The sequence below is a fragment of the Bos javanicus genome, chromosome 11 (genome assembly GCF_032452875.1).
Source record: "Bos javanicus breed banteng chromosome 11, ARS-OSU_banteng_1.0, whole genome shotgun sequence".
NCBI classification, from domain to species: domain Eukaryota; kingdom Metazoa; phylum Chordata; class Mammalia; order Artiodactyla; family Bovidae; genus Bos; species Bos javanicus.
Genome location: NC_083878.1, coordinates 37,565,896 through 37,582,088, shown reverse-complemented (window position 1 = coordinate 37,582,088; position 16,193 = coordinate 37,565,896). Strand labels below are relative to the sequence as shown.

The window sequence follows — 16,193 nt, the reverse complement described above, 5'->3', positions numbered from 1 at the left end:
AAAAAATTTGGTGACTTAGAAATCAATGGGAGAAGGCAATGGCACCCCACTCCAGTACTCTTGCCTGGAAAATCCCATGGATGGAGGAGCCTGGTAGGCTGCAGTCCATGGGATCGCTAAGAGTCAGACACAACTGAGCAACTTCACTTTCACTTTCCACTTTCATGCATTGGAGAAGGAAATGGCAACCCATTCCAGTGTTCTTGCCTGGAGAATCCCATGAACAGAGAAGCCTGGTGGGCTGCAGTCCATGGGGTCGAACAGAGTCGGACACGACTGAAGCGACTTAGCAGCAGCAGAAATCAGTGAGAAAACCACCCCTCTCCCCCTTGCTTGGTTGTCGGTTACTGTCTATAAAGCTTTCTCTGCTCTCCACACCCTCTTTCTGGCTTCCCTCCATCCCTCTCAGCCTCCGTGGAGCTGAAGGAAGCACCACCTCCCTGCCAGGGGCTGAGATGAGATGCAGCTGGGTGAGAGGCAGGGAGAAATCGGGTCTGACTGTGAACATGAGCATCTTCCAGGACTGAAGGGCACCAGTCTGGAATGGAGTGGAATGGCTCTGAAGGGTAGAGCAAGTTTAAGCTACGGGGCATATAACCAGTGGGAAAGTGCACAAAGGGCTAAATAAACATCTGTTCAGACAGTGGTTTCTCCCGACCTGTTTACCTGTGGAGAGGTTCTGAACGATGCCGGCCGCGGCCGTATGGAAGATGATGTCCGCACCGTCATTCAGGTAATGCAGGTTGTTGCGACAGTCAAAGCCTCTGTAGCCAAACACGTGGTCGAGAGCCAGCTCCTACACTCCCACACAAGATGAAAGGGCCCTTAGGGGAAGTACGAGCAGAGGAACAAACCCGCACCATGGGGACAGCCACTCAGCACAGGAACCACTCACTCCTCGGCCAGCTGGGGATACAGGGCAGCCCTTTCTTTAGCTCCCCAAGATGCTGGGGGGCAGCCTCACACATAGAATTACAATGAGTTTTCTAAATAAGGCTTCCCTAGTGGCTCGGATAGGATCTTCCCTATAACTCAGATGGTAAAGAATCTGCCTGCAATGAAGAAGACCCGGGTTTGATCCCTGAGTCAGAAAGATCCTCTGGAGAAGGGAATGGCAATCCACTCCAGCATTCTTTCCTAAGAGAATCCCATGGACAGAGGAGCCTGGCGGGCCACGGTCCATGGGGTCGCAAAGGGTCGGACATGACTGAGTGACTAACACTACTACTAATGGCTCAGATGGAAAACGATCTGCCTGCGATGCAGGAGGCCTGGGCTTGATCCCTGGGTCAGGAAGATCCTCTGGAGAAGGGAATGGCAATCCACTCCAGCATTCTTGCCTGGAGAATCCCATGGACAGAGGAGCCTGGTGGGCCACAGTCCATCGGGTTGCAAAGAGTCAGACACGACTGAACAACTAACTTTGTAAATAAACCGGGATTTGCTTCCCTGCTTCTCAGGTGAGGCAAAGCCTATCGAAGGGATGCCCAGTTAAGGTTGCCCTGAAGTTGCACATCTGTGACTTGGTGGGCACTCTTGGAGGTGAGCTGAGGGTGGCTCAGGGCTCTTTGCTCTGATCCACCGGATGCATCAGGGACTGCAAAGCGGAACACTGAGGCGAATGCCATGCTCATTCTGTTGCTGGGTGCTTGCCCTACAAAGTTTCTATACCATTTGCATTCTTTTTTCCCCTACAGTCTTTCTCTTCTTCCTGTCTAGTCTTCTAGGACAAAGAGCAGTGACTGGTTCAGATCAGACCTGTTCTTAATTCAACTTGATGGCATGGCTGTCATTGCTGGCAGCTCTCCTGTCCTGGGCACCGTGCTGGTTGGGGTGGGATGTGGGGACTGATTCAAGATTAAGAAGATGTGGGTCCCTTTTCTCTAGGTTCCCTGAGTCTAGCCTTTCCTCTCTCCAAAGTTTGCCAGTTACAAACATCAGATTAATTTTAAAATACCACAACACGTCCCTACTCAAAAACATGTGCTGAGTTTCACTACCTATGGGATAAAGTCCAAAGTTGGCACAATGAAGCCCTGCTCTCACAATCTCCCATGACCTTTCGTCAAGCTGATACATCCATTTAGCCCATGTATCAGGAGCTTTCCTATTTATATGACTCTCTCTCTTTTTTTTAAGTCTCTCACCCGGAAAGTTCTTTTCCTCCTTAGCAGCTCCCCACCCCAAGTGTCTCCCCTCACCATGTGCTTCCCAGAAACCTTGTGTGTAATATGTGATCCCCAGTCCCATAGGCAACTGTCTCAAGTTCGGCCAATCAGATAGTTTCCCCCAGGAATTTAGAGCTGGGGATGCTGGTAGGCTCGGCTGCCTAATTAACTGAGGAGCTGTAAATGCCCGCATCGGACAGCACCACAGTCTACTACAGTGGCTCAAGAAGTCTGCAGGAGAAGAGAAGGATGCATCAGGCACACATGAGGCCCTGCTGGGCAGAAAGAGGCACCGTCTTGGCTGATGACAGCCTTTCCGTTTTGAATCCCATCTTTCCTGAAGTTCAGCTGCATTTCCTGACCTGTGCTATTTCCATGATAATCACCCCTCCCCCCCAATATATTTTCCTCTTCTAATAAAAAAAATTTAACTTAGATTTTTCTGGCCTCAAGGAGTTCAGAGTGTAGTAGGGGACAGATGAGTGTGAAGTAATGGCAGTAGAGTGTGGGACAGGGCTGCGGAGGAGTGGGTGTGGGGCGGGTACAGGGCAGGAGGGTTTAGGGTGGGGAGCACCAGAGAAGGCTGCATAGAGAAGGGCGGGGAAGGACGGGGTGTGGGGAGGGAAGAGGAGGAGGCTTCTGAGCCCAGGGACCTGAAAGTCCCAGGCAGCTTCAGAGAACACCGATGGCTTCGGGGTTAGAGACCTGAGTTGCTGTGGAGAATCTCAGGTGATGAGCTAGGACAGGGGCTCCTGGGTAAGGTTTTGAAACCATGATCGTGGGTCCCATCGGGAGAGTGGGGCTCTCCTGTGTCTCAAAGCAAGGGTGGAGAGAGAAGAGTTGTATTGTCAAGAGCTGACTCTGTGGACAGCAGGGCATGTGTCAGAGAGGAAAGGGACAGGTCTGGAGGCAGAGAGAACAGTTAGTTAGGAGGGCTCTCTCAGAAATCAGCAGGTACCCCAGAGCTCGCATCCTCAAGTCCTGACAACGGAGTTCAAACCCCTCTCCACTCACTGGCTTAGTGATCCGGGGCTGGGACCTAACACATCACTAGACTTCTCTGAGCTACAGCACCCTCTTCTGTAAGATGGAACAATAATGGTACCTGCCCTGTAGACTCGAGGAACGTATGAAATACTCAATGGGAAGTATCAATATATAGCAAAGTACCCAGCACCCAACAAGTGCTCAAGTGATGTTAGAGACGGTGAGTAAGCTCCCCTGGGTGGCACTAGGTACAGGGAAAAGGGACCAGGTCTGAAGGACCCAGGATATTTTGGGGTTAGTAACCAAAGGGCTTGGTGGTGGGGCTGAAGGAACAGGACCCAGGAGATGTGACTCTGGTCGTTGCTGGGGAACACAGTGCTGTGTGGAAGGGACAGGAGAAGCGAGAGCCAGTCAGTCCAGTTGGGGTAACCTGAAGGCGTCCATGGGACTTGCAGATGGTGATGTCCACCAGGCAGATCGTAGAACATTGATGGCAGGTGGAAGAACAAAATAGTGTAACCTCCTCACCTCAACCAGTTTCTTTTTTTTTGTGATGTTGTTCTTCTGGAGCTTCTCGGGCTGGGGAGCCGCTCTGCTAACGGGTGGTCTGGAACAGAGAGTGGCCAAAAGAAGCAAAGTGTTGAATTAAAGGCAGCAAGGTTGCCTGTCCAGTGTGGCCAGCTAAGACCAGCGCCAGGCTCCCTTTGTCCTCCCCTACTCGGAGGACCCCACACCCCTGGGTTTGTCCTGTCCAGGCCCCTCCCTAGCTCCTCTTCCGCCTCCAGGAAAAGCAGCTTCTGATACTTGGGGCCCTGGATTCACAGGCACGGAATTGGGCTTCCCTACACGTAAGGCATATAGAAGTCAGAGTCAGCCCGCCTCTCCTGGGAGCCAGGAAGAACGCATGAGCCAGAGCGGTTGGTTTTAAAACTAAAGAGGGATCTAAGCCTGAGAAGGAAGGGGCTGCACTTCCTGAATCCTCAGGGCATTTTCAGATGGGGATGCACTATTCAGAATTAGGTGCTCAGAGATCCTGGCGTGGTGTGAAGTAGGACTTACAAGCCAGGCTGGGGAACTGGCTCTGAAGGTCAAGTGCCCAGGTCATTCTTGCCACACAAAGGGCAGATAGGAAGCAAAGGGATGAAGGCCTCGGCACCTAGCCCTCAGGGCAAGCTCATGGTCTGCATTCAACTGCTACCACCACACCAAAGCTTGTTTTCCCCTGCTCAGCTCTGCAGATTCGGGCCTCCAATTTTAATTAAGAAATTTCTCTAACAGGGAAGACTTCAAGGACACCTATAAGAGGAGGGCAATTTTGGGGTACCACGAGCTTCCCTCAAATGGGACTTCTCTGCATTTAGAGACCCTGGGAGGGGCAGGGGAGGGGCCCAGCTCTTGCCACATGTTCCAATTCATTAGCTCTGGCTTTTGGGGCTACATAAAGAGAAAGGATTACCTGGATCCCCTTGTAAGCAGCAAACAAAGCCAAGTGAGAAACTTAGTACAGTTTAGGGCTGCACTAGCAACCACCTCATTCATGCACAAGCATCGTCCAAGTGAACAGACATTCCTGTGTGGCACACACCATGCTTCCCGAACATGCCAGCAAAGAACTAAAACAGAAATGAAAGAGTGCACCGCTCTACCAAATTCAGAAAGCTCATACCCTGGCGTCTCTGGGCAAACTCTGCACTAAAGCGCCTACAGGATAGGGAGAAAAAAGGAGGCCTTGTCACTGCTTCCGCGCACTTTCTGGGCTGTGCCAATGCGCCAGGGGGCCTCTGCTTAGTTTAGAGTGCGCTGGAGAGGGACTTGTGGTCAGAAAAACAATCACATCCTCCTGGATGTGGGTGGGAGTCAGGCACAATGGCCACTTTGTTTCCGAATCAAGTTCAACTCATAATTTAGCCTAATAGTTCGCAACGTTTCTCGGGAGGGCAGCGTGCCTGCTGGAACGGCTTGCATTTTTGTGCTCGGGAGAAACAAGGTAGCTTTATTTTCTCAGAAGCTCTTCAATCAAAACATGTTATGTAATCATAAGTGATAATTGGACCAAATGGCATCACCGTCAGCACCAAAGAATAGGGAGAGAGCACATCTCTGCAAACGACACCCCCGGCTGACATCACCGCTGCCAAATTGGGCAAGAGCGGGAGGCTGGGGGCAGGCGGTTCTCACAATTAGACTGCATGCCTGGTAATTATCGCTTCCCGGGACATCTGCTCTTTCTTCTGTTTTAGTGGAACTTTTAAATGACATCCGTGGGTTTCTTCTTCCACCTAAGGGTGTCTGCGTGTACGATAAAAGCAAGCCAAGGTCTGAGATGGGAGCAAGGGGCCACGGGAACTAGAGCACGGTTCATACGGCAGAATCTGAGAATACACGCAGGGCTCGTTTTCAGGGCATACACGGGCTGTATAATATGTCGCATATTATACAGTGTATACAGAGTATGCATACAAGCACAAACACTGTGTACTTATATATACAGTGGATTGTATATATATACACGTGGAGGCAATCTGATGCTTTTTTCACCTTGATTTTCAGTAAAAAACTGAAAAGAAAAGCAATCTCAGAATGTTTTCTTTCTTATTTCACAAGCATGTTTACAGCTGTATTGCTTCAAAACTGAAGATGAGGGGGCAAAGGGCAGAAACCTGCATTGTGGCAAATTCAGCAGAGTGTTAAGTATAGACCCTCCACGGCTGTGAATTCTGCATGAACGCTTAGTTCTAGATGCTCATCCAACACCTGGGCTTTTGCAGAGTGCTGCGCATACTTACTTGACAATTCCCTGCCTCCAAAGGAAAGCAAGTTAAAACACAATACAAGCATTAAAGGCTTCTTTCCAGGCATCTATAAACAGGCTTCGTAACATCAGACGTGAGAGGGACTGCCAACAATTTCAACCACAGCCAAACCCTGGAGGTTTAGTATTTTTCAGTGGATCTAAATCCTTCCAGATTCAGATTCCTTTGGAAATGTGACTCTGAAAAGCTTTGCTGAGGTGGGAAAGAGCAGAGCGTGTGAGAACATTCACTCACTTTTCAGTCCAATAAACTCTTTATAGTTGGTTGTTCGCAGCTGGCACACAGGATGGAGAGCGAGGAAGGCCGTGAGCATGGCTGGGAATCTGCAGGGAGGTGTAGGGCTGGGAAGGCGATGGGGTGGGGTCGAAGGTGGGAGGAGCAGAGACAAGAAGGAGTCTCACAGGGCAAGTGGGGCTGTGAAGAGTCTCTGGGAAACAAAGCAGAAAGTTTCCATTGGGAAAAAATTTAAGGAGGGAACCTGGCCAAGAGAGCAAGCAAACTGGATAATCAGGAGAGAGGAGGAAGATCAGGCCTGCGCTTGGAGAGGGTACAAGGAAAAGAGGGTGGAGGTGGGAACCTCAATGAGGAGCCTGCAAGCTCAAGCTTGTGATTCGGTGTTAAGTAATGAGGCAGCCCCCTTCCTGCCCAGTGCTAGGGGGGCGGCTGCTGGAGACCCACCCCACACCCATGAGTCGCCACTCCAGGCCCTGTGTTCCCTGTAGGCACAGAAGGACTATGACAGCTCAGTCCTACCTGTAATCCCAGAGCCCAGAAGCTCAGCTGTGGAAGAGAAAGCTTAGACTCACTTGAAGATGTGTGGAGTGTTACCATGACACGGGCTGTCACCCTATGATAGGCCCCAAGGGTGGCCTGTGCTCAGGCATTTACCTCCCTGCCCACTGCCCCGCACTGGGGTGCTGGGCTGGCAGACCGAGGGGTAGAACAGAGCACGTGATGACCTGAGATGTACGGGTGAGCATTCAATGCCAAGGCTCTTAGGGCAGCTTCTGAAATGACTGAGGAGGTTATGGAAGTCAGTCACAACCCAAGAGGAGTGCAATGTGAGAGCCGACTTGGGGGAAGGCTCAGAGAACTGGTAAGAAACAGTCATTCCGAGCAGCTTCTATAAAGAGAGGTGTGGGTGTGGAGAAACTCAGCTACGTTTAGTCAAGAAATGCACATTTGGAAATGTTTTTAGCGCTGTTAGTCCGACGATGTTCAAAGTGTCCTTGGAGGAAGCGTGGCTTTTTTCACATTCCAAGATGTGTTATTAAAATGCTCTTAAGAGTTTTCAAAACGTCTTCGGAAACCCAGTGACCCTGGATCCTGGTTTCAGCTGGAAACGGGATGATTTGAGCACTGGTTTAGGACTGTCCTCTAGCAAGATCTGTCTCCCCTATGAATGGGCTTCAGGGATTCAGTGACACCCCTGGCATTCATGTCAAATTGTGTGTGCATGTGTACATTTTTCTAGGGAAAAGAGGTATGCTTTAATCATATCATATTTTCAAAGATGTCTGTAGTATGAGAGAGACAGGTTAAGACTGAGAGAGGGATTAATTAAGAGCCACTGCTCTAGGATAGGTCCAGGTTTAGGAAAAGTCTCCAAAGCCATGAGAACTATTTTCAAAACAAAAGGAACTGGATTCTGTCAAATGTAGATCTTTCCATAAGATCAAATGGAAAAAACTCAAATGACCTTTTTGGCCAATCCAATATTTATTTGTCTTCCAGAACAGTCTGTAGAGCTGCTCAGTGAAGAAGTGGAGTTGAAAGAAGGGGATCAGGCAGAACTATGGGCAACCCTGAGAGGAGCCTTCCATCTTGAAAATGCTCTTAACTGAGGCCTACAACACAGTCCCTTTTACCAAAATAGAGGTACAGTTCCAGACTCAGCTGTTTTAGGTGAGTCATCTACTATATGGGTGAAAAGTTGAGGGCATAAAGAAATGGAGCAGAGGGAAGCACAAGTAAAGGTGAACAGACTATCACAGAGGCCAGAGCAACAACTCAAGAGAGGGATGGTGAAGGCGCAGACTAAAGCAGTGGTTGTAGAGAAGGAAACAAATGAATAGTTAAAGAAATACAGATGACGCAGACTTCAAGGACATTGCAATTGACGAGCTCTAGGGGATGAAGGAGGGAGGGCAATTCGGGTTGCACAACAGTTTTCTGCTTTGGCGTCTACGTGGATGGTGGCACCACCGCCTGAGACAGGAGAAGATTTTTGAGGGAAGATGGGGAGTTCCGTTTTGGCTTGTCAAACTCTGGACGTCTGTGGGTTGGCTATTCTAGCTGGAGGTTCAACTGAGAGATGGGACTCAGACATACAACACTAGGAATCATAGCCAATAGGTGGGATATATGAATCAGGGAGAGGGTGTAAGGTGAAAAAAGAGAATGGCCAAAGGTGAAATCCTAAGCACCAATAGCATATGAGGGGCTGGAAGAGGAAGCAGACATGGGGCCCTGAGAAGGAACGGTTGGAGTGGCAGGAGGATGGCCAGAAGAGATCGTTTCCAAAGGGTAAGTGGAAGAAGAATATCTAAACCTGCACTGTCCAGTATGGTCACCACTGGCCACGCACGGCTGCTGAGTACTTGAACTGTGCCTTGTCCACAGTGCAATGTACTGTAACTGCAAATTACAGACCAGGTTTTGAAGGCTTAGTAAAAATAATAGTTAAAATAGATATAAAATAATGAATTATTTCTATATTGATGACATGTTAAAATGGTATATATTTTGTATTGGGTTAAAAATACATTATTAAAATTAAATTTCACCATTTCTTTTACTTTTTGTAACGTGGCTGCTAGAAAAATCACCTCTGTAGCTTATACTATATTTCTATTGAACAATGCTACTACAGAAGAAACAAGTTTGTCCTTTAAACAAGATGAAGAGAGTAGATTGGAATTGGGAACTAGAGTGACCATGTCAGCAGGGACAGAAGACAGATGGGATGGCCAGATGAGGCATGGATGAGAAGGGGGAAGGGAGGGAAGGTGAGGGGGTGGGATACGTGTGTAAACTCCGTCAAAGGATTGTTTTTCTCATGAGCAGAGTTGAGTGGAATGGGAAAGATTGGAATGTGTTTCTTGGCTGAGGACATGGATCCAGTTTTGGGCAGGTGGCATAGGAGACAGAGAGAAGATGAGAAATGATGAGGGAGCTTGGATAGTAGGAAGGTCAGGGCCCAAGCACCACCATGAATAGGAGGGACTCACTTCCTCTGAGACGAAGGAAGGAAGTGAATGGTTTTGTAGGGTGGAGCATGGGAAGGACTCTGGTGAGGGCACCCAGCACCAATGTGATCTTCTAGTCAGAGGAGTGGAGGGCTAGGAGAAATACAGGGATGAAGAGCCCAGAGGACTGGAGGGGTGGCATTTAAGCAGGCAAGAGGGAAGCTGAGAGGGAGCTGAGAGAAAAATGGAGGTGTTTAGGTATTGGGTGTCTTGATGAGGATGAAGGTCAGGTGTTCTGGGAATGAGAAATCTAGAGGAGAGAAGGTTAAGTCAGCGAGAGGAGCTATGGGTGATGACATAAGCCACAGCGTGGCAGGAGCTGGGGTCAGCCAGCTGACCACCAGCCGAACAGAGACAGGAAACTGATAAATGACAGGAACTGGGAGGGGGAAAGATGGCCCGGCATGATGTGAGCTTCAAAGGAGTCGATGGGGCTGTTTAGAGCACACGGCTGTTTAGAGCACGACAGTGGCACTCTAGCACACCAATGTGCTTTCCACACACCCACAAGAAACCCAATCCTCCACGTCATACACCCATGGACATCATGTCAAGGGGCACAGATTGTGCATCCTAACAACTGCTTCTGCAAAGACATCAGTTATCACATCTTGACCACACAACAGTAAAAAGTGGGAGGGTAAATGATCCTAGTGGCATGCATTCCCTCTAAATGGAGATCCGAGAGACATTTAAACACTTGACTAAAAGAGTAAGACCCAACTTTGCCACTATCTTCTGAAAGAGACTCCCTCTGGGTAGAAAAGTGCTTACCCATTTGCGATGTGTTCTTTAGCTCCATATGTGAGTGGGTTTGAGTCAACAGATCCCACTGTAGGAGTATGACTTCCTAGGTGTGTTAATCTATTAAAAAATCATTTTACAGCACTTCATAGCATTCTATAACACCTCTGCATTTTTACACCCTGGCCCATTCTTTGTGATAAAAAGTGAGCAAGCTATTTTCTAACGAATGGGAGGCTCAATTCCTAAAATTATCCATTACATAGTCATTACTTTGCTTCAAACAACACAGAAAGTCAAGAGATCTGAAAAGGGAAAACCATTTATGAAGGTAGCATTTAATTCCCTTAAGAATCACTAACAAACTTTCAGAAGAGTTACATGACTAAGAAATGGGCCTTTGAAGTCATTAATAGACTCTGTACCTCCAGTTCTCTCCACCTTGTGAGAGAATAGGAAACTCGCCACCTTCCACCTGCTCAGGGCAGCTCTGCGTGTAGGACTCTCACAGGATTAAGGGGTGCAGAAGAAGAAGAATTTAGCTTGGAGAGAAATGCTCTGGAGTAGCATGGACTTCCCACCCTACACAGACACAAACACCCTCCCAGCGTGAGGCCTGAGCTTAGCTCACAGGCAACCTGTTTGCAACTGCAGGGCTCTGTACCAAAGTTTATGCTCTTCATGGTCCCTCCACCATGGGATCAAGTGCTTTTGACAGATCTCAGTGATGTTAAGCTCAGCAGCACCTGCCAGCACGACTGTCAGTTCTTAGCAACTATTCGATACAAGCTCACAAAGCAGCTATTGGTCAGTGATGACAAAGGGCTTCTGTCAGGCCAGGGGAGCTGAGGAAAGCGCCAGGAGAGCTGGGCTGTTTATTCGTTAATATCACCATGGATGGGAGCATTGTCTCCTTCATCATATTCAGCAGGGAAAGGGAAGTCGCTCAGTCGTGTCCGACCCTCAGCGACCCCATGGACTGCAGCCTTCCAGGCTCCTCCATCCATGGGATTTTCCAGGCAAGAGTACTGGAGTGGGGTGCCATTGCCTTCTCCGACCCATTAGTAGTCACTCTCAGTTACTCCCTTTTACCAGCACCTGCAGTCTCTTGCTGTTTTTTGTTGTTTTTTTTTTTTAAGTGAAGTGGGACAACTTTCCTGGGCATGGTATTTTCAGTAGCATGTGGCTTTATATTTTTTGTTAGAATTTTTAACAGTGAATTCAAACCATGGTCTTTATAAGTATTCTGAGATTATAAAACACCCTCTTTAATATACAAACTATTTTTGTCCCCCAAATGTTTTCTTTATATATAAGACAATAGATTTTTCTATTTCCACTGGAGCATAAAACATTACCTTTTTTTTCTCAATTAAATTCTGTTCTTGTACAAGAAGTGAGAAAAATTGATACTTAAATATTTAAAAAGATGAACGACCAGAGTCCTTATAAACCGTGGGCCATCACACTCTCCTTCTCACTCCTTAAAGAGCTTCAGAGCTGAGAGAGCCGAGGCCTGAAAGGTCAAGCTGCTTGTTTACAGATGAGGAAATGGATCTAATGTGGGTTGGTGACAGGTTCAAGACCAGAAGGCTAGTTTACAGCAAAGGTAGGAAGGTAACCCCCTTTTACTAGTTTTCTATTGGGTTGACCAAAAAGTTTGTTTGGGGTTTCCTGTAAAATGGAGAAAAACCTGAATGAACTTTGTGGCCAACCCAATAGTACTGAATATTGGAAGTAAATGTCATCTACCACATGAATCTATTTATGTCAGTGAATTTCTTTTACAGCTTTAATCTGATCATAAAAATACTTTCTAAAGATAAGGCAGGCATACTTAACCAGGGGGCCCAAATCACTCATCGAAACAGCAAAAAAGAGCTGAGGTTCTGGAGGGACCCGAGAACGCAGTTCAGATTCCGCACACTGTAACTCTCCACACAAGTGTCTGTAGGATGTACCACTTCACGTAAGAAGCAAATAAGTCATGTACATTCAGTACTCTGGGAATGAAGGCTTCGTGGGCCGAGGATGTTTTGGAGTTAACCATTGCAGCAAGCCTCAAGCAAGCTTGAAATGTGGATTAACTGATTCAATAAAGCAATTTTTTTTTTAATTGGGGCAGTTTCTCCCAGTGGACTTCTGTCCCCAAATATAGCACAAAAGGTAAGAAGAAAAACTGGGATTACCTATAGATGGGGATTTGCTTCAAATCAGGGAAATCTAAACCTTTCCATATTTTTAGACTTTGCTACTTGTGAGCATATTCTTTATTTCACTATAAATCTGCTAAGAAGCTTTGTCTGTAAAATAGGTGTGGTGGCTATAATAATATAGACTTTTCTTTCAGTTCTTTTTGCCTTGGGTTATTTAAATAGATTTAAACCAAATAAAATTTAATCCCTAATGAACAAGGGGCATGAAGATAGGAAATCATTTGACCAAGAGCAGTTCCATGGCCAGATGGGGCATCATCCAGTTCTACATGGGTCACACCTTCCCCACAATAGTAAGACCACCCTTCAGTGCTAGCAAAATGAAGGTAAAAGTGGTTTGCTGACAAAGAACAGATTTGTAAGCCGTTTGAGAACAGATTAATTTACTTAAATAAGCAGAGGAGCAGGTTAAATAAATGTGCCCATTTGTCTACTCATTGAGGAAATATTTGCTCACTATGTACCATGTGCAAGGCACGGAGTGAGGCACATGTGGCCACCGTGACAGACACGGGGCTGACCCCTGAGAAACTGAGAGTCAGACAGACAACACTTACAAGACAGTGGAACTTTTAACAATCTTGACACCATGGACTCATATATTAAGGAACTATGCATCAAAGGCAGCTATTAATTTGGGAAGCAAAAAAACACAAAAACAAAACAAACCAACCCCCCTTAACATTTCTTTATATAGCCATGATGTACACTTCTCTTCATAGGATTTTCTTCTTCAGTTCATAAATCTGTTCAAATTGATTCAGAAATGATGTTAAGACAGTAGAAGTAGATAAGCTTTAGGGCCTTTCTCATTCAGCCGTGAGCACAGTTTAAGAAAAAGTTTGGAGAACGCTAGTGCCAGAGTGGAATTTTGAGGTCATTTGGTGCTAAGACTTGTCAGTTCCAAGAGGAGGGGACCACCATTCAGAGAAGGCTCAGAATCTGCTTCTAATCTTGGTTTATAAAAGCTTCTTGGTTTCCTAAGGAACATATGGCCTAGATTGGGAGTGAATATGCACCAGAGGGACTAAAAGATTAATGTAAGAGTATTCGCAGATTCCTCCTTTATAATCCCCTGCTAAGAATAGCTCTGGCACTGCCACCTCAGTGTTTCCTCATGCTGAGTAGCTGAGATGGATGGGCGGCGAGGTTGCCCGGTGGGGGAAGGCAGTCTGTGGAGTGGAAAATACTCTTTTCCCTGCCCTTCACTCTGGGTGATCGGGACAAGGATTCCACCCAGCGTACAATGCCCTCCCCCTGACTCAGTACTGTCTAGGGGTGCTCACACCATCCTCTCCAGAGTGAGGTTCTAGAGGGAGGGGGAGGACAAAGACCACCCTTCAGGATTCTGATCTGTCTGTAGGTCCACAAGTGGGGGTTACCGAAAGCTAATGAGATGCTGGCAGCCAGATGTGGGTGAATATTGCAATGGGCCAGTGGTGCCCAGGGATGAGTCCCTCCCTGTCCATGGGAACTGTTGGAGGCGCTACTCATTCAACCACATGAAGGGAAGCTTGTAGCATATGTGCCTGAGCACGGAAATTGCCTAACCCTCTAGATCCCTCCTAAACACTCACTGTCACACTCTCCCTGCCAAAGGGGACAACGATCCTCAATGCCACAGAGATGGAGCTTAGGAGTAAGGGTCTCTCCACCTAACGCTGGTGTTCGCAATTGCCTAAAGGCATAATCCTTTAACCTGAGGGCTGGAAGGGACCAGGGGTACCAACTGCTTAGAGACAGATTATGAATATAAAGACAAGATGCTGACAAAATCATAGACTGATATTTAATCCATGGGTGTCAGTGACTGGAAATCAACCTAAATCTTGTTTAGAAGTTTATCCATTCATTCAACAAATATTTATGGAGTGCTGGTACTGTTATCAATTTGGAGATCAAGCAGTATATCAGAAATTTGGCTTTCACAGAGTTGACATCCTAGTTGGATGAGGGGATTTAGGAGAATCGAATTTGGCAAATAACAAAGGCTTGTGATTGTTCAACTCTTAGGGCAATCCTCAGACCTCCAACAAACATGAGTAGGATGAAAAATCAGTGGCATTAATCCCACTTCTGACACCAATCTCAGTTCTGATTGTCTGAAGCCCTTGCCAGAAAACAGTCAGCCGCTTTCCTGGATTATTTACTGTGGTTTTAGATGTAAGAGAAAAATCCAAGGGCAGCTAAATGTTGTACTGACTCTCACCAAGCCAACTCTTTTTGTAAAAGTTAGAGAGATTCCAGAACCAAAAAACAAGGAAAATGGAAACATGTGGAAGGTTTCAAATGTTGGAGAGGTAATGGTAGTGATAATAAAGTTGATATCAAACTCTGCCATCAACTAACTTTTGCTTTAAAAAATAGCCAAGACAGAGACTGATTTCAAAGTAAAAAATTTTAGCTGTGAGGATTTCTACTTTAAAATATGGTTACCATCCCACTGAAGAAAAAGTCCAGAATTAGATGCCTTCACTGGGTGAATTCTACCAAACACTTAAAGAAGAATTAACACCAATCCTTCTCGGACTCCTCCAAAAAACTGAAGAGGAAAGAATACTCTCAAACTCATTTTATGAGACCAGCATTAACCTGATACCAAAAACAGAAAAGGACATTACCAGAAAAGTAAAGGCCAAAATCTCTGATGAATACAGGTGTAAACATTCTCAATAAAATACTAGCAAACTGAATTCAGCAGCACATTGCTAGAATCATTCACCATGAATAATGGGATTTATCCTGGGGATGCAAGGATGGTTCAACATATGCAAGTCAAGCAATGTGATACATCATGTTAATATAATGAAAGGAAAGAAATAAATGATCATCTCAATAGGCATGGAAAAAGCATTTTACAAAATTCAACATCCACACATAATAAAAACTTTTAACAAATTAGGAATAGAAGGAACATATCTCAACAAAATAAAGCCCACATAAGACAGGCCCATAGCGAATATTATACTTAATGATGAAAGGTTAAAACCTTTTCCTCTAAGATCAGGAATAAGACATGGGTGCCACTTGCACCATTCCTATTTAACACAGCTGGAAGTCTTAGCTAGAGTAATCAGGTAAGAAAAAGAAATATAAGTATCAGAACTGGATAAATTATCTCTATTTTTAGATAACATGATTTTATATATAGAAAATCCTAAAGATAATCATAAACCTGTTAAATCTAATCAATGATTTCAGTAAAGTTACATGATACAAATTACCAGAGAAAAATCAGTAGTGTTTCTATACACTAACGACAAACTTTCAGAGAAAGAAAGAAATCAAGCACATTTACAAGAGCATCAAAAACAAAATACTTAGGAATAAATTTAACTATGCAGGTGAAAATCTCTACTCTGAAAACTATGAGAGACTGATAAAAGCAATTAAAGAAGAAGCAAATCAATGGAACGTGCGTCATGTTCATGCATTAGAAGAATGTTGTTAAATTGCCACTACTACAAAAGTCATCTATAGATTTAATGCATCCCTATCAAGATTCCAGTGGCATTTCTTTTTACAAGAGGTAGAAGATACACTCCTAAAATTTGTACAAAACCACAAAAGACCCAGATTAGTGAAAGAAATCCTGAGAAAGAAGAGTAAAGTAGGAGGCATCACACTTCCTGACTTCAAAATATACTATAAATCTATAGTCATCAGAAAAAATATAGTAGCAACATAAAAGCAGACAAATAGACCAATGGAACAGAATCAAGAGACCAGATACAAACCTAACCATATACAATAAGCTAATATTTGACAAGGGAGCCAAGAGTACTTAATGGAGAAAAGACAGTTTCTTCAGTAAATGGTTCTGGGATAACTGGACATTCACATGTAAAAGAATGAAACCAGACCCATAGCTTACACCACTCACAAAAATTAACTCAAAATGGATTAAAGACATTTAAAAGTAAGACCTGAATCCATGAAACTCTTAGAAGAAAACACAGGAACAAAACTCTTTGATCAAGTCTTGGTAATGAGTTTTTGGATATGACATCTAAAGAA

The 16,193-nt window shown here is 45.5% G+C and overlaps 1 protein-coding gene across 4 annotated transcripts in view; it reads right to left on the bottom strand.

Moving 5' to 3' along the window:
- Nucleotides 1-16,193, bottom strand: part of EML6 (EMAP like 6) — a 287,129-nt gene that overhangs the window by 17,582 nt on the left and 253,354 nt on the right. For all 4 annotated transcript variants that reach the window (XR_009739371.1, XM_061432385.1, XM_061432384.1 and 1 more), the window contains exons 29-30: nucleotides 3,684-3,762; nucleotides 667-796 (exon numbers count right to left, since the gene is read on the bottom strand). Coding sequence is in view for 3 of the 4 variants with exons in the window: in XM_061432385.1 (XP_061288369.1) it covers nucleotides 667-796; nucleotides 3,684-3,762 (209 nt within the window). In the remaining variant the exon portion in view is untranslated. The remainder of the gene's footprint in view (nucleotides 1-666; nucleotides 797-3,683; nucleotides 3,763-16,193) is intronic.